This window comes from Dermacentor albipictus, chromosome 10, assembly GCF_038994185.2.
Source record: "Dermacentor albipictus isolate Rhodes 1998 colony chromosome 10, USDA_Dalb.pri_finalv2, whole genome shotgun sequence".
Lineage (NCBI taxonomy): Eukaryota > Metazoa > Arthropoda > Arachnida > Ixodida > Ixodidae > Dermacentor > Dermacentor albipictus.
This window is the reverse complement of record NC_091830.1, coordinates 96,376,472-96,395,196: the sequence shown is the minus strand read 5'-3', so window position 1 is coordinate 96,395,196 and position 18,725 is coordinate 96,376,472. Positions and strand designations below refer to the sequence as shown.

The following is an 18,725-nucleotide window of genomic DNA, read 5'->3' as shown; positions in this document are numbered from 1 at the left end:
GCTTACCGCATCAGATTCACAATATACAGTTGAAGAATAGTGTTTCAAACCATGCTTAAAGACGTTACGTACTAAAGAAATAGCGTTGCCTTCACTGCACATTTTCCGTACGTTAGTTGGTTTCTGCGGCTTAAGTACGGCTACGGTAACGCAGGTTATTTGTCAGGTGTAAGGACGTAGTGTTTAGGCACACTGAAGATAGCGCTCTCTAACGTGGCGGCGTCCATGGCTGCCGATTGAGCCAGAATTCTTGTGATGGCTATACACTCGCTACCGTCGACATCCAGTACCGGTTCAAATGATGCCTCGCGTCATTGAAACTTGCCTGAAGCTTCATTTATTAGTGCATAGGACTCCAAATTTCTTAGACTGTTCGGCGATTACGGCCTCCGTAGGCCTAACGAGGTTGGCACAGAAGGGACAAGATGGTCGCTAACGGATCATCTTGATCATGTTTGGCACAAGACACCAGACGGCGTCCTGTCTTCAACGTCTTGCTTACGCTTGCGTTTTCTGTACGTTAAACTGTACGTTTCAAAAGTACGCGCATTGTAACGTCACAAAAGTGTGCTTGCGTTTAACGCACGTAAAGCGAGAGACGGTATTCTAAAGCTGTCGAGTGACTTTGGCTTCTTACGCAACTGTCGGCAGCCACGTGAAGATGAGTGTGACCTGCTTACCGTGCCTAGTGCTTTTCATGTTGACATGTCTACACTACTCATCCTTTTCGCTGCCAGGTTTTCACCATACTAACAATATAGTACTGTTACAAAGTTATCGGTCGACGCAAGATGCGCCTACATGTAACATAATTTTCTCCAACGTTGTCACCAATTGTATGGAGAAAAATTCTTGTCTAATGAAATTCCGAAGTGATACTGGTGTACATTCTGCAACGTGCGCGAGTTCCAGCAATTGCTGTAGAAAGCACGATGAGTCATGGATAAACAGCCGACACTCCTGAGTGTTATATCAGGACTGAAAAATGTGCTGGGGCCTCCATCGCTATGCTCCGAGTGTGGCATTTTTTTCACTGGGTGCAAGTTAACATTATAAACAGCTAGATTTGAGACTAACATCTTGCCACTGACTGGGTCTTCCCTGTAGCTTCAACATGACAATATTTCGGTAAGCTATAGCGGATGATGTCGCTTGGTTTTGAAACCAAGAAAATTTTATAGAAGCATTCTGACAATAGTTATCAGCTGCTGTTTGTTTTCCTTACAAAATGTGCAGCTCACTCCAATTTTTACAGACTGTTCTGTTCATTTGTACAATCTATTGGGTGCCGTCTGGCTTTGTGTTTCGTCTACTGCTGCAGTCTTTGTTGCTGCAGTATTTTGCACAACCCGATGCTATTGCTCCCCTCTTACTCAAAGCGCTGTGTAGGACCTGGAAAGTAGCATAAATGAAGTACATATTGCGGGTGCGTAGTGTGAAAAGCTTTAAAAAAATAAACGCTGCAATATTCTTAGGCCGTTGCTTCCCAGCTTCACAACGTGATCTTTCGTTTAGATGTTCGTTTTACAGGTTATATGAGAAATAAGCTTGCCGCAGATTATGTTCCTGAAAGAAGTCACATTTACAATTACGAATTGAGTTTTTAGCATGTGCGTGCATTGGAGCGGTCGAAGGGATGAGGTGGGCACAGCAAGCGTGGCTTCGTTTTAACGTACGTAGTCTTAGAAATGACACTGTAATTATTTTAATTTATACAAGGTACATATACATAATAATACAGAACACTTGGGTATTAAACATGCAACGTCGTAGTTCTGCTCATGTGCATCGCCATAAAATGCAAAACAATAATAATACAGGCTGCCGCAAAAGAGGCCAAGGTCCACTGCTGGTATGAGATGTGTAAGCGCTGCAAACAATGAGGCTGTGTTGATTTTTATGTACTTACATTGCTTGTAGCGTCGTGGAGCCTTTTTCAATCTTGGATTCACTGCGCTTGAAGAAGCTCAGAATATCGGCAACTATGTTGTGGTGCGTAGCAAAGCAAAGAGGGCCACTGAATCTGTAGATTATCACTCTGTTTTCCTAAGTCGTTGCACAGGAAAGAAAGAAGAGTTAAGAAAATCACGCGATCGTATTCCGGGTGTTCACAAAAGTGAAACTAGTAGGTATGAATGTCACAAGTTCAAAAAATGACATGACTTAATGCCATAGGTTTGATGCTTATATCGCACTCTACTTTTATTTCTGTTTTAATATTGCTTTAGTAGGGGCTTTTTCATGTAGGTACTTGCGTTATGATTGCGTCGTGCAGCGTTATAAAGTACCATTTTATACACATCATCTGGAGCGTCACGTGTACGCATCATCAGCTACCATATATGAAGGTTATTGTTTTCAGGCAATAAGGAAACTCTACTTACTTTTTCTATCGTTAACGATGGCATTACCACATTGGTTAGGTAGGTATGACTTCCTTTAACTGAACATGAGGACGCCGGTGTGATAATCAGCCAATGCGGCCGCGTTTACGTGGTGACATAATGCAAAAAAATTACCGACGATTACGTTACTTCCTAATGCGAAATTTGAGCGCAGCAAATAAGCTGTTTCACCTTTTCGATAGATTGAGGCAAAGAAATCGAGCAACACATGTATGCGCTATCACAGAATTTTTTTTTATTTTTCACACGTATTCCTTTAACAAAGACTCCATTAACAGTTCTTGACAGTCATGAAGGAAGCTTTGTGGTCGGAGAAATAGACTGATATATGTTCGACTTGGTACACCAATGCTTGATTCTCAAAGACGAGATCTATACAAGTGCCTCGCGAGGTTGTCACAGCCGTGGGACGCGTTACGAGCGAGAGGAACGGGATGTTCTCCCGCATAAGTGTTAGGAAATTGCTGTTTGTCTTTATGTCAACATTAAAGTCCCCCACTACTAACATCGGTGTGGATCGATGGACGGTTAATGCGAGTTGCAGGAAGTGCACGACGTCTTTCGTGAGTGCGGTAGCGGACTCACGAAAGCGGTATCAGTCGGTCGCTGCTAGCGCTGGGGGGATGAAAGGGGGGCGGAGCTGGTTATGAGGCCGACGACAACGCGAAACCCAGGAACGGACGCCAAAGAGCCATTTGTGTAGCCAGCCCTCCTCCATCATCCTCCCTCGCCCGGAGAGCCGACAGCGCGCATGCGCGGCGGCGGAGCAGCGGCGCATGCGCGGCGGCGGAGCGCGGCGGCGGAGGCGAGCTGGTTACGAGGCCGACGCCGTCGACGACGACGCCGACGACGACGACGACGACGACGACGACGACGCGAAACCCAGGAACGGACGCCAAAGAGCTGCGCTCTAAAACATGACGGATGCGTGTTACAGTGCTATTCAACAACATCAAACTACATCCACAGTTGCAGCTGTTCCACAGGGAAGTTTCGTAATGACAGTCAGCACAACCAGAAAATTTATAGATGTTATTGGCACCATACGCCCTTCATGAAAAGACTGTAAAATGCCCGCAAAAGGGTGGAGTTGCACGATAGTTTTCGATGAAGCTCTCATTCTTTCACTCGCCAAACACAGTAAGGTGACTCGAAAACAGTAATTCATCTCGTATCGATGGCCACTAACACCAAGATATACTTGCATATGCTGACGCCATTGCATAGCCGGAATTCAGTACATTCTATGAATGGCGACGGCCATAAGGCTGCTAAAGTTGGTTTATCTTTTGGCGTTGATGTTGGCATTATATTATATTTTTTCAAGAACATTTCTCTCAATATTGCGGGATCGTGTACGAACAGTAGAAAGTAAAATCGTTTATGGCTCGAATTAAGCTAGTAAGAAGAGTAAAGAGCAACTTAACACTCTAGCCCTACAAATATTGAGAAGGATGTGTCCACAATTTGTGGAAAGGGCTTCTGCCAGAAGGGATGTAGTGGGGACTTACGTTGTGAAAATCTGACTATCTGAATATGACTACCGCGCCGTTACGTCAACCGATGTATTGAGAAATAATTTGTTCGTAATACACATCGATGCACTTTGCTTCGTTTAAAGTGAGCTATAAGGGCCTTAATTGTCCACTCACGTGGCAAAGCTTTCGTTTCCTATCGAGGCGACCAGGCAATCCTTCCTTAGTGTTTAACACCGGTGGTGCCTGCTTGAGCCTGCTTTAAATATGTACGACCGACTCGCCCAACAACGTGCTCTCCTGCTTGAACAAATCACCCCGGACTTCTGCTCACTGCATTTGTCACTTAAAGAATGTACTTGAATGCAATGTATGGCGCACTCGTGTGAGCGTAATAACACCACATTTTATAGTGAAGGCTTTCCTAAACTTATCAGTTTGTTCGCAGGGTTGTAGTAGACTCGTCCATAGATGATACCACTGAAATTTCCTCACTTGAGGGCTAGATTGCTTGATAATTCTGAGACTTTCGTTAAACAGATCTCGCTAAATTTCTTTTCCTTGTGCCCGATGAAACCGGCGCATTCTTGAATCCAATTTGCCTGACAAATTCATTCTGCGACAATAATTTCATAGCTTCCGGCCAAGGCCTCTGGATATTTACTATTGTCACTGTCACGAGTGGTTGATCGTAATTTCGCCATTTTGGAACAAAATTGAACATTGTCTTTTTTTTCTGTTTGGCTCTTCCGTGTGCCACATATCCTTGATTTATTTAAGGTAGTTGAGCGTTAATTATTCACTGTCGGCTTTTTATTGCACGACACTTTTGTGCTTGAAAAGCAGCCGTTGCAAAGCAAGGTTTGGGAGGCCTCCACAGACCCATGACAGTTCAATACACCGTGGCTGTATGACACCAATGCCACTCCGCAGCAACCCACTTGCGCATTTGATTAAAACTGATGTTTTTTTTTTTCCAAACTGTTCTCGTTTAGTGGTCGTTATTTTCTTTCCTTCTCTATCGCTGTGCCCCGTTATTATGCCAATGTAGCCCACACGGCAGCGAGCCTGATTGATTACGACTACATTTGTTGCGACTGTGCATGCGCTGTGACTGCTTTACGAGCTCCGTTCGCTTCTGCACCATTTGCTTCACACACTTCTAAAGTAACATATGTGTGTTCATCGCACGTGATTTTAGGTTCTTCACGATATGGTTCCTCACTTTGAGATCAGTAGTCTGTTTAAATGCTGCAGGAGGGAATGGTACCGGTCAACAAGCTGCCATCACTTAGGCGAGTCTCTTGGTAGCCACAAAACTTGCGAAACTGCACCTGATTAGGCTGTGGTGTGTAGTAGTCAACATGCGCTAAGGCGTAGCAAGCCTGGATTTCTGTTACACGCTAACACAGTACATGAGAGAGGCCAGAGAATAGATGCTCGCGAAGTGTACAGAAAGTAGGTGAGAGAAAATAAAGCGTGACGTTGTGCTAATATAGTAACTGAGAGAATACAAACACGCTCAGAGGGGCAAGGAAAACGTTTGTCTATTTTAGAAAATTAATTAGCCAGCAAATTAACTCACGCGGTATCTTACCTCTGGTGTTAGTTTTGAAGCGACGAAAACATCCGGTTTCCGAGGTTGCAAGCGTGATCCTTTCTGCCTATTGAGGGGGAAATACAGTTTCGGCAACCGGAACCGCAAGAACGAGTCAAAAAGATATAATAGTTCACACTGTTCCCAAGTTATGTCCTCTATAAGCGAATTTTCCTGGGCACAATCTTGCAGTCTAAGGAAGAAGAGCGTTGCCGCCTTGCGTAAAGAGTGTGCGAAGTGAAATATGCCGTGTGCCTTATTTTAAACCCGACAGAATTTTAAGAATCCCCTATGGCATGCGGAACCCAAGTTACTTAGTGAACTGGAGAACGGAAAGAGCGATTAGCTACAGTCTAAATAAATATGCATAACTGAATAACTACGAAGATTTCCCTAATCAAATGTTTAACTAATTACTCTAGCACACATATTACAATGCACGCACTGAAGCCAGACATATCACATGCCACATCCACTTAGAACGAATTTATAACTTAGCATCATATTCGGGATTTCCTTAGTCAAAATTGCGGGAAACAAATGCGATGATGTGTCAGTCCTTTAAAAAAAAAAGGCCGGCTTATGCACTGAGACGCAAAAAATACTGTAACAGCATGCATTTCTTCGCAATCATTGGGAATACATCTGTGAAAACTGGTGTAATCCTCTAAATCTGTCGAGTGGCTATGAGTTTAGTAGTCACCAGCTACCACCCTTCTGTCCCGCAGCCATAATATTGGGTGAGTACCGTAGAATAAAAGAAGGGATGCCTTTCCCGAGAGCTCGCTATCGCAGCACGTTAACATCTAAGCATTCATGCACCCCAATGGTACTGGCAACCGCATGTACATGTCAAAGATCTACAATAGTTCGCACTGTAAAAATACAACGGGTGCTCTATAAAAGTATTTTTTTCTCGTCACAAGCTTGCAGCCTAGAAATAAACACTGTTCGAAAGTAATATGTGCCGTGAAGTACTTAGTTTAAAAGTCAGTTGGCCAAAATTTGTTATATTAGCCAAATAATTTTGGGCTCTAGCTCTTTTAATGTTCGCCTCTCATAGTAATCAAGCTCAAGAACTACAATTGTGCTTAGTGCAACACGTAACTTTTAAATAAAACTATCAAAACAAAAAGCTAAGACACACCATATGAAACCATGGGTCCTATAACGTAAAACTATTGCAATATGTTTCTATTCCAATCCCCTGACGTCAATTTTGCGTAACCACCGACGCAAGCACCGAGCGGTCACCCACAGGGTTGTCTGTACAGACCAATCAAACAGTCTCCTCGTTCATAGGAGGTCACTTTTGTTTGCTTGAAAAACGAATAACATTGCCTGCACTGAGCGGCTTGTCGTATCTAATTGGCTGACAAGAGGCGAGGAGAACGCTCAAGTGGAGAGGGATCCGCTCGGGCAGAGCCAGTGCACTGAAAATTGATAACCGGATGAAGAGGGTGGTGCCGGCGTCTGCGATTGGTCGTCTTTCCCTTATTTAGCTTGTGGTGGCTGGTCGAAAATCGCGGCGGCATGCAACGGAAGCTTACGAATAACGCTAAAACTGACCCTCAGCAAAGAAGAGTTGGCAGAATGAGGTGGTAAACGGGCCGAAACTGCTCTAAAACGTTACACGGCCACGCAAGAAGTTTTATTATACGCGGCAGGTGCGAGTAGCCAGCGTCTCAACAATCGGCGGCAGCAATCTTTTATTCCTTTCGGAACGGGGCAGCCTGCGGCTATTCCGAAGAAAATTCAGTTTCGTTCGGCATATTAGTGCGTCTTTATCACGTACACGTCGCTTTGACGCGGTGAGTTTGTGCGGTTTTGTGACGTCGCGTGACAGTCAGGTGAAGTGGGTGAAACCTGAAAGCTTTTTACCAATAGCCGAGGGCTAATGGTGAAAAGGGGTCGAATCAGAAATGACTGTTTTTCTTTTTTTCTGTAAAATCATGCATAATCAGTACGTACACATTATATCAGATGGGGAGCTATCGCGGTTTTCGTGACGTCACGTGACAGACAGGTAAAGGGGGGGTGGTCGAAAAAATTTTTGACCAATCGTGGAGGGCTGATTGCAGAATTCGAATAGAAAAGTTTGTAATAGTTTTACGTTATAGCGCCCCATTACTCTGCCGCATGCACAGGACGATGCAGATAACCGTGTAATCACTGGCGGGAATATTGTGCATAGCATGTGATGAAATATATGCAAGGTCCGCGAGCTGGCTCTCCGAGGGAGGGTGATTGCTCGCATGGTATCGTCTTTAAATATTTACGTATTTATTTATACCCAAACGGCCCCAATGAGACATTTAGTGAGGGCCTTGCAGTGTTCCGTGTGTTGTATTTTTCTGTGTTTTAACGTGAGCTATACGGCATTCTATGGTAGAAATCAAGGGCGCATACCCCAATTAGTGTATTTATGTCACGCTTTAAGAGTACCCATATCTTTCTTAAGTTACTTCTCCGCCTATCAACGTTTTTAAACCTTTAAGAGGTCAAAATTTTACGTCGTCGCTCTTAGAAGTCTCGTGCGTTGACAAGATCAGGGCGCGTGAGAGGCATTATGTGACAGTAATGCATTAAAAGTTGTAGGAGCGGTGTGAGTCGTAATAAAATTAAGTTTATCGTTAGGATACCAATGACGATAATAATAAGGATGTGTTTGGTAACGCAGTGGTGGCAATTGTTATCACGCTCACTCTCGCATTTCTGCCGCGTTTTACGCCATATCTAATTTTAACAGTCAGCTCCGATTGTTTGATTTGAAATACAGTATTTCCTTCATTGCCTGATTTCATTGCTTTGCTCAAGCAGCTGTTTGTTTACCATATAGCCCTCAAAGTGAAGAGCATGGAGCAGGCCTAGTGCGCCTCTACTTTGAGCTGGATGCATTCTGTGAGGTCGCACGCCTCTACTTTGGGCTGGATGCAGTCTGTGAGATAAGAGCAAAACATGTTCTAGGGTACCTGCGTCGTTTCCATGCAGTACGGAAGAGGCTTCATCATGGGAAATCCAGTTCTTATCACCGCAAACTAAAAAAAACGGCCATGATCTGGAACACTAGCATAATTCCATTTCAATTGCTAAACCCATATTCTTTCTTAGTTTGTTTTTCTCTTGAGGTTATGTTGGATATCTGGCTTCCCACACAATGCTTCTATCGCGTATATTGCCTATGCATGCTTCCTATCTTTTCTTCCTGCTTTTCTCTCATTTGTATCTCTTTCTCTCTATCTACATTTTTTATTCCACCCATTTATGAGTTTCCGGAATATTAATATTCAGTTTCCCATCTCAGATTTCTTACTATAATAGCACTCCCATCAGCCGCAGCCGGGAGCGTGCCAGATGCCGAGAAGCAACACTATCAAGCCACAGATGGCAATCAGCGAGTTGAGCTTCTCCAGCACATCGAGAACATCTTTTGTCATCAGCCTGATAAGATAATTACGGTCATTACCTAGTAGAATGCCGTGGCAAAATCGTGCTTTCTGTGCGAGGGGTCGTAAGACGCCGCCCTTAGTGTTCGATTTGCTTCCTATCAAAAGGCCTGCACCACCTGAGTGTGGCTACCTCCATATTTCTGCGGCCACGACGCCCTCAACGTGGCACCCTAGTTCCCGATATTTATTTCTGCTACGCTGTTATCTATATGGGAGATGTCACTGAGAGAACGAGAGATACAAACTGTCGAAAAATCCTGAAAACGCACGACCTGAAGCCATTGTGGCTGCATTGGGGTATATCAACGCACACCATTTCATCGAAGCCAAATATTGAGGCGGAAGATCGTTTTGCCAGAGTCTTAACAACTTACCGTGTAAAATAATTCACAACGAACGTATCGAACCTTGTCTGATATGTCGTTGCTTGTGCTTAAGTTGTAATTATGACCTCAAATCCGCGCGCACCCGATAAATGCGCAAAACTTCCATTGCAAAGATAATGAAGTAACCTACCCGCTGAGCTCCAGGAAGATTATCAGGAGGCCCAAAAGAATTCCCGCCATGAGTCCATAGGTGGCGTTCAGAAAAACCGGACTCAGAAAGCTTAGCGACCAAAGTACCTGTGGAAAGACGACATCCATACAGTGTAGAGCAGCTCTGCGCGTTCATATTCGTTCGCAAGGTATTTTTTTTTTCGTTAGTTTAAACGCTGAAAAAAATGCTTGCGGCTCTGTCAAAACAATCTATCTGCAAGTATACAACTTCCGCGAACATTATTAGTAAGTTTTTCACGTCCTGGACGCATGTGAGACGTAAGCGTCGTATGCGTTCCAGAATTATCATCAATGCATTCCTTAGAAATACCGGGTCCATACACGCATACCATTTCAAGCAGGTTAAGTTGTCTGGATTTTCTAGAACACGCCATTTTTATTTTTTTTCCGTTATAATACCACTTATGCCAAAACTTTAGGCCCGTTGTTTCCGTTTGGCCAACACGGTATTAACGCCATAGCGTTGAGTGTCCCGTGTCGCAGAAAATCTGCTGCCGGCGTCTGGTGTGGGCGCCGGGCATCCTGTGAGCGAGAATTTGCAAATATATTCTACACGACATTAAGCTTCTTCTTTTATCAATAAAGTTACTCATACGTTATCTTACATTCTGTGCAAAGTTATTCCTGAGAATTCCGAGAATGACAGCCCACAAACAAATGTCACGACACAAAACACCGACAGCACACGCCTTCTATGTTAAATCTTTTCAGGCTTAAATATTAAAAGTGCGAAACAATAAAAGATCCGCCTACACAAGCGGCCGCGTTTCTACGAGAAAAATCGCCCTTCCTGCATAGCGGTCGCCGCCAGTGTTTCCCCGTAAACATTACGGTTGCATAAGATGCAGTTGTCAAGAATTCTTAGTCAACAGGCAGGCCGAATGCATCTCGGGCTGTGCTCATCCCTGCCATGTCATTTGCTCAGCGTCTGCTGGCCATCCCGTCGGTACATGCTCCAAAGTTTTTGTGTTGATGCAAAAAATGTTTTGACGCTGTAAACATAAGCTGCGTTTATATGCGAGCGATAGCGGGGTTTTGCTTTACCCGTACGCTTTCCGTACAATTACTTTGCAGTCTCCTTAGCAAGTAGTAAAGGTGAATGTCCTTATAGATGTTTATTAGCGCCACAGGGACTGCTCGGAGTCTACTTGGGGTTTGCTCGCTACTTTCAAGACGTACCATGCTAGAGCGGGGTAGTAAATTAATGATGTCTTGAACAATTAGCCCTTGAAAGCGTGTCGCATCGTCAACACATCACAAGTGCTAATGCTGTGGCGCCATCTGCTAACTAGAAGTCAAGCCAGTTTTATGACGCGGCGCCGTGTCTGTAGCCACTTGCGGTGTCAAAGTAAACAGTCGATCACCATAACTATGACAAAACATATACAACGGTTTTTTGATCTCAGCTCGAGATGAGACTTAGCGATGACGAATTTTACCGCTTGTTTTCTGCAGACACTACGGACTGCTAGTCAAAAGCACGAATTCAGATCGAACCGGGTGATTGGCGCGGTATGGTCGCTACCCTGTAACAGTTAGGGTGGCTATAAAGGTTACCGGCGATTGGTGCCACAGTAGTTCTCGGCATACGACGAGCATGCGCAAGTGTCCTTACATGCTACGTATCGCTGTATCGCATCAAGCAGTGAGAAAAAAACTCTAGTGCTGCTCATAACCCGTCAGTTATGCCCAAAACTAACCATATTCTGCTGCGCAAAGATATTGCCTGTGCACGCCAAGAGCTGCAAGGTACTTGTGCGATGGAGTATAGTCCTTTGTTCGGCCGCTGCAGAAAGCTAACGCTTTTCTTGTGGCGACATCTAGAGCACCATCGACGTGCAACGCCTGCAACGTCATTGAAGGTGCTCGTCATCACGCCATTATTTTGAGCCACTTTCCCTGTTTCGCCTTCGGGGGAAAATGCCAATAATTTTATTCATCAAAACAGAGTTGGCTGCTGTAAAGAGGGAACAAGTAATGTCACGAAGTAGCTTCAAATGCATCAGCACGATCCCCTTCTACTTCTCTGAACGGATGGCACTGTAGAAAGCTTTTGTCTTCGCACAGCCTCAACGGCCTTTGTACTTGAACAGTGACAATCGAGTTCAAAAGCGGATTCTTGCGGTTCTTTCATATAATGTCACTCTATTAATTGTTGTTATGCTTAGCTCTCTTTATGTAGTAGGCAAACCAGTGGCAAATATTGGGATGAGTTCAGTGACGCATTACTTAGGCTCAAGCTCCAATGTTTAAATGTTATTTGTTTATGCAGCAATTAAATGAGAGGCAACAAATTAGCGGTAACAACTCCACAAGCTGGAAGCGGCAAAGAAGTCACTGCTGTGCCCAATATACCATAACTTATGGAGTAATAATTAAATTGTCTTTAGTTAGCCATTAAGCTTGGAATTATAGCGCAATTCGTTTTATGTGATTTAAGACACAATTTTATTATTTATTGAAAGTTTGAGCATCGGAGCATCTAAATTTTGCTCCCACGGCCTATTCTGCCAGTATTATTTTTTTCTGTTTTTCTGTTGCACTCGGCGCCCTGGCGGATATTCCATGTGGTTCGCACGTTCTTCAAGTGTTGTCCGCTAGCCAAGTCGTGCATGCTGCGATTTTAGTGCCCACCACAGGGTACAATAAAAGTATGCCCTGACAAGACACGTAGATTGCAGGCGCCATCTCGATGCCTGGTCTGATCGCTCTTTAATTTCACCATGACCTTCCACCAACAGTCCAGCAGTTGACTCCTCAGTGGTTAATTGCTCGCAGCAAATAAAAGTTGAATTGCGCCTGCAATTAGCAGCAATTAACAAAAAAAATAGAATTTAGCAAAATATTCCTTACAGTATTGGCACCTAGTGATTTTCTTTCATTTAGGTGCATGTCAAATCAGCTCATGTGGTCAAAATCAGTCTGCAATTGTCATCTAAAACATTTTCACAACCGTAGTGTTGGTATGGTACGCAAACTGAAACGAATCAACAACGCATCGCACACACAAAGTGACAATCAAAATGTGAACTTACGAAATCAAAACGGCTGATTCTCCAAAGCATGGGCAGGTTACGCAGCTTGAATACCATTGGAAGTAGAACGACTATGATAAGCACAGCGAGGACGCACTGAAATCAAGGAAAGCACCATGCCAATTTACATAATCATTCTTTTGTGAGTCTTTAATTGGGATCAGTTGTTTGAGAAAGCTTATGGCTTAAGGCGCTATCTTCAGGTGACACCCTGGCGAAACTTTACTGACTTAGAGCAAAATCATTCAATAATAAAAAAACTACTATTCATTCACTTTGAAGCAACGCAAATAATGCATGATCAATGTCTCACCTCAGGAACTGGCCGGAAAAGTGAAGAAAGGGTGTACAGCGTCAGCGCGACGAACACACTTGAGACAAGGCCGGACACCTGAAAAACAGAGATTGTAATCAGAAATGACACGAAATTACTGTGTGTGTGTGTTTTGAAATTATGTGCGCGACAGAGGCGATCAATTCATTTGCCTCTCCCAATAGAGAAACTAAACTTTCTTCGTCCTTTTATGACCGGGAAGAAAGGAGAAGGGGGTGGCGGAAGAGTAGCCGTGGTTCGGTCGTTATATAGCCGGTTTCTTCTGACATGGAATGGAATTTTGACAGAAAAAAATAGTGATCGTGAGCTCATCATTATTTTCCGTAGTAGTACTATTTTGTGGTATAGCAGTTTTAAATAAATATTAAGCACAGCCAAAGGTGATGTTGGATATATTGTTCTATACAAATAAAGGAAGGTCTGTATGATCAAATGCTGCAAATACGATTTTCTTATTCTCATTATCTGCGACATCCATCGTATTAGCACGAATGTAGCCCTTGCGCCATAAAACAACAAATTCATCATCATCAGCACGAATACAGCGCGAGTTTTATTCTGAAATTTCAGTCCTGAGAACGCGCTTCACGTTATATTCGAGTTCGTGAAATGAATATAACACGCTTTTTAATCCCGTTTTGTTTCCTCCAGGTCTTCGTAGTCGCCGAAATCGCGGCTTTGATTACGGCACTGTGCCTGAAAGCCTTGCGTGCGTTGGATTGTGTCGCGGGCATTTCTTAAGTGCTGCCTGTACAGTCAACCTTGGCGACACGGAGGGCGACGCCGTTGTCGCCAACAGTGACAATGACGTCAGTAATGAGGACGAGCAAATTGTGCTTGCACTCGTCATTTCACTTTACTTTGCGACTTCATTGTGCAGCGACGATGAATAAAGGCCTTAGGGCATTCACTTTTATGCGTCGTTTCCTGTTTGTTTGCGGTAGCTCTTCGCTTTTTAATCGTAATGTATTTTTTTTACTGAGACCTAAATGTCCCTATCGTATTATATTTGTGGGCGCGTTATTTACGCGCAAAGACGGCAATCTCATGAAATATTTTTATTCACGTACTACACGTGCACAACTTTATTGTCATGCTTTGTATGATCTGTTTATGCACTGCCGGCCTCATAAGCTATGCCAAAATACAATCAGCCTTACATGCCAATGCAAGCATCGACACCTGGCGACAGTAATCTAATGAGCACATAGGCAATACTTTATGTTTGTTTACTTAGCACTAACGGGGGGCGGGCTAAGCGGGAGGTGAGCGTTATTCGACAGCTTACTTGATGTCTGCCTGGTATAATTAAATCTCGCAGGCACGTCCTATACGACGTGGCCTGCCAGATCTGACCGCCAGATCGGAATCGACCGACCCAGTTATCTGCCGTCCATGCCAAAGATGTATGCGAGAGATCGACGCCCATAAATAAAGAAAACAATAGTGGTCGTATGGTTAGAGCTTCGGTATGTAATGCTGAGAGTCCGAAGTTCGTCCTTTATTGGACACCTAAATGTTTGATATTCTGCGGGTCAGGTAAGCCAGCACGGGAAGCAAAGACCAGTGGTGTTCCCCTACCAAATTTCGCATTAAGATCTTTGCTCACAGGTCATGAGTCCTACGCGCTGGCACAGAGTGAGACGCAGGCTTTCCCTTAAGAGATTGGGAGATGCTTCCATTAATGAGGAGGTAGAGAGGTTAGTATAATGCTCTTTAGCAGGAGGCGCTCGCCAAGAATGATAGTAAATGAAGTTATCGTACAAGCATACGGACGGGGCATATACGAACATGCACACGAATCCGAAGTTAAACAGATTAGTCGAATCACTAATAACTTCGGAAACCGAAAACTTTTAGTAGCACGAAACACCTCGGTAGTGCATCCCTACGGGCCGAGTACGCCCAGCAACTGCCAGCTTGAGTTCTCTTCCAAGCGTACTGCTGCCTTTAGAGATTGTCTTTCTCACAAGTAATGATATCAATCACGTAGAATACTTCGTAAGCTCGTAGGAACTTTAGATGCGGGGCATATTTGTGAGTCTATCTACATATGTATCCATCTCAAGTAGTACTTGCAGGTCATTGTGTGCACCATTCGATAACGACAATCGCGTTCTTGCATTTTGACGTCTCGCTGCATATGAAAGTCACAAGGCCAGTCATTTTTTTATAACTGTCTGTACTGAATACCCGCGTGCCACTAGAAAAACTGTTGCAAACACCAGGCTTGATGAACAAAAGGTGCTACTTGCATCACGTTACCTTTGTATATTTACATGTCGAGCTATAAATAAAAATATTCCCTGCGTTAGGCGTAAATTTCTGCACTTATTCTCCTCCCAATCCTCAAAAGCCAGCAACGTCAGCCAAAAAGGTATGCAAACGACATCGGCTGTCTGATAATAATGAAGAAATGCGTTCGTAGAATTGCTCGGCAACCGTCATGAAAAAAATGCGCATAAATATTGCTCGCACATGACGGTGGCCGAGTTCTTCTCTTAGAGGTGTTCAAATGAGCCGAGTTGTACTTCCGAAAGAATGTTGTAAATGGGCCACCTGTGTCCGCGCACCAACGTCTTTGAGGACGACGGACCTGGACAGGGATGAGCCGGCTGGCAGAGACATGAAGAATGAACCGACGACACAGCTCATGCCGTACGCCAACATCTCCTGGGTGGGAAAAAATATAAATGCCAAAAAGTTGGTACATTTCCAAAGCGCACAAAGAAAATTGATTGAGCATGACAGGTAGAAGGCGAACTTCTTTAATGGGCCTTTAATTAGAGTAAATGGGATTAGCGCTTTTACCGTACTTACCGCATTTTCCGGGATTTGTGTGTCTGTATTTCAGGATCTAATCGTGAGAGCATTGAAATATGGCACATTGCTACATTTCTTCATTGGTTATCACATTAAAGGAGTACTGACACAAAATTTTGAAGTGGAGATAATGCGTGAGATTGGTTTATGTGAGAACACTCACATCACCTGCGGAATATTAACGGCTGAACTAGCATACAACACATTTAAAATCAATGTTGAAGTACGTGCGCGCAGCCAACCGCAAAACGTAGCACGTCACGACATCGACATCAAGGAAGAATTGTAATGAACCGAGAAAACACTACGTTACGACTTCCGATTGGCTGCCATGCTGCTTGCATGTGCTCTTAGTTGTGGTTGGTAGTGGGACTCTCTAAGTGTCGCTACAACTGCAGAATTGAGCCGCAGCTTTTGCCGTGTCCGCAGATCTCCTGCACTGTCAGCTTTACTGCGCTGCACCGACTACAGACGAATATCGAGTACAGTACACGGCCGTGACTACGCTGCATCGTTGACTTCGGCCGAAGGCATTCAGGGTTGGGAATAACGATGCCTCGCTTTTTCCACGATAGCTGTCACTGACAGAAATGAACACGCTGCTGTTAAATACCGTGCAGGCGACGACTTTCGATGCCGATTTGTCGTGTGTCACCAACGAACATGGCGGACGCGGTAGTTTACAGGTTCGTCCTCTCTGTCGCCGGCCGCAATATCCTAGCCGCTTCTTTTTAGTGGGTCCAACCGAAAGTTATCGGCCACATCTTACGACTGCGGCTCCCACCTGCAGGAAATCGTCGCTGCTGGACGACGAGAAAGACGACGACGATGGTGGAGAGGACGTCGCAAAGCACGCGCAGGTGTAGCAGACGAGCTACAGAAACACGAAGCTCGCACGGCAGCGTGCGCAGTGACATGTGGGCAAGCTAGCATACATCAAAGGTTTTTACGATCACGTGCCCAGGTGCGTTTACATTTCTTCTCTGGTCCATCTTGTTACAAAGAAGGCGCCAAATAAAACAACGGACGAAGGAAGGAGACACGAGACACGTAGGCGCGGGACACGTATGCAAACATGCATAACCAACTCGCCCACCAGAACGTGCTCAGTGAATCCATCTTGTTGCTCTCTGAAACCGAAACTTGCACTGGTCCCTAAAAACAAGATTCTAAATAATTACCTGTCACGCTGTGAAGTAAATGAGGTTTCGTGCAGTGATTACTGGGTCATTAGCTACTAATTAAAGCAGAAAAGACGAGTTCAATTTTTTTTTTTGTGTCAGTACTCTTTGAAGGCCTACACTTACGTGAAATGGGTTCCGCGGTAATTTAATGTTTATTTTAGGGTGTGCAGTGCTGACAATTTCTGATCGCGCTTGACAGTCCTTGAGACCAGAGAAATGCTTGAGTGCTGCGTTGGGCGAATTGTTCTTGATACAATTTTACGTTTTACGCCACAAAGGATAACGGCGTTTGAGGCCGGCTTTGAGCTCCAATAGAACTTTCAGTAGATATCGCTTATATACACAGGTTCTAGAAAAAATAAAATCTGGTGAGTGATTGAGCACGGAATTACGAAGAGTACTACCAAAACTGCGAGTTAGAACATGAACGTGAAACCGATGTAGTTTTTATATACCTGTGATATCGGATGAAAGCCACATTGGGCGAACGGCGATATGGGAATAGCACTCAACTGATCTAGATAATTCACAGCTAACAAGAGTTTGAACAGGCGTTCTGAAACGCCCGGCAAAGTGAGACCGACAAGTAAGTCGCTGAAATATCGACGGACTTATCTTCAAGAACTTTGTTACATATATAATAATTCATGCGCAAAAACTACGAAAATATGCAGTGTCGTCGGCACATATCGGCCACGCAAAGAGAGCCGATACAGCATCGCAAGTCAATGGACTTAAATATATGCTTGTTCTTTATTTGTTAGAGATCCTCAGGTGGTGCTGAAACACGTTGTCCTCAGTATTTGCGTTCGCGCTCCTTGCTGCTTTTACTTAAAACGCTGATCTGATAGAAATTGGCGTAAGGATCACAGTTTTTGTAGTTAGCCACTAGGTGATTACATGGCGTTGTTACCTTGAGTGAGACAGCACTTCCTCTATTCAACTTATATAAGCGTCGTCCAGTTTGTCCGATATATATGCATGGTTGTATCATAAGGGGACGCGATACACTGCGAGTTGTTGGCATAGTGCCTATGAGTGACATTCTTGTCAGTGCTGGTCCCGTGTTTCAGTTCAGCTGTCTCAAGCTCGTTTCAGAAATATGTCAAACTATTCTCAAGTTGCATAGTAATAGTCTCAAGTAGCGAACTCACCGGACAAATCCGGCAACATTAGTGAATAAAAGTTTCTTCGTGCCACAATTTAAAAAAAAAACATGAGTATGGTTACGCATGTAAAATACATAATTGTGAGTTTATGTATATGCACTTGAGATTAAGGTTTCTGTGTCAACAAATCGCCTGTCAAACTACAACTGAAGAATTTAGGGCTAACTCACGGCACTGATAATGAGACGTAGGGGTAGTTACATGCATGCGTGCTGTCATAAGGCTTGCCCTCTACATTGCCTCGTAAACATCTGTACGACAGTATATCGGTACGACATACCGCATGCGAAAAGGAACATAAACACAAATGCATTGATTGCATTGTGGACGTGGTATACCACCTTCCTCTCGGGTGTGGACGATCCTACATTGGTAAAACAGGACCCGACGTGGTTGCTCAGTGGCTATAGTGTTGGGCTGCTGAGCACGAGGTCGCGGGACCGAGTCCCGGCCGTGGCGGCCGCATTTTGATGGGGGCGAAATGCGAGAACACCCATGTACTTAGATTTAGGTGCACGTTAAAGAACCCCAGGTGGCCGAAATTTCCGGAGTTCTCCACTATGGCGTGCCTCATAATCAAAAAGTGGTTTTGGCACGTAAAACCATCATAATTTGATTTTTTTTCATGGGTAAAAACAGGCAGATGCGTAAATAACCGGCTACGAGAACACAATAACAAAGTAAACAACGTGGCAGC

The 18,725-nt window shown here is 44.2% G+C and overlaps 1 protein-coding gene across 1 annotated transcript in view; it reads right to left on the bottom strand.

Annotated features, from left to right (window-relative positions):
- Nucleotides 1–18,725, bottom strand: part of LOC135921469 (solute carrier family 26 member 10-like) — a 94,919-nt gene that overhangs the window by 12,031 nt on the left and 64,163 nt on the right. Inside the window, exons 10-15 of the mRNA XM_070526596.1 lie at nt 15,412–15,525; nt 12,832–12,909; nt 12,519–12,614; nt 9,443–9,549; nt 5,478–5,544; nt 1,910–2,046 (exon numbers count right to left, since the gene is read on the bottom strand). Of these exons, the coding sequence (XP_070382697.1) occupies nt 1,910–2,046; nt 5,478–5,544; nt 9,443–9,549; nt 12,519–12,614; nt 12,832–12,909; nt 15,412–15,525 (599 nt within the window). The remainder of the gene's footprint in view (nt 1–1,909; nt 2,047–5,477; nt 5,545–9,442; nt 9,550–12,518; nt 12,615–12,831; nt 12,910–15,411; nt 15,526–18,725) is intronic.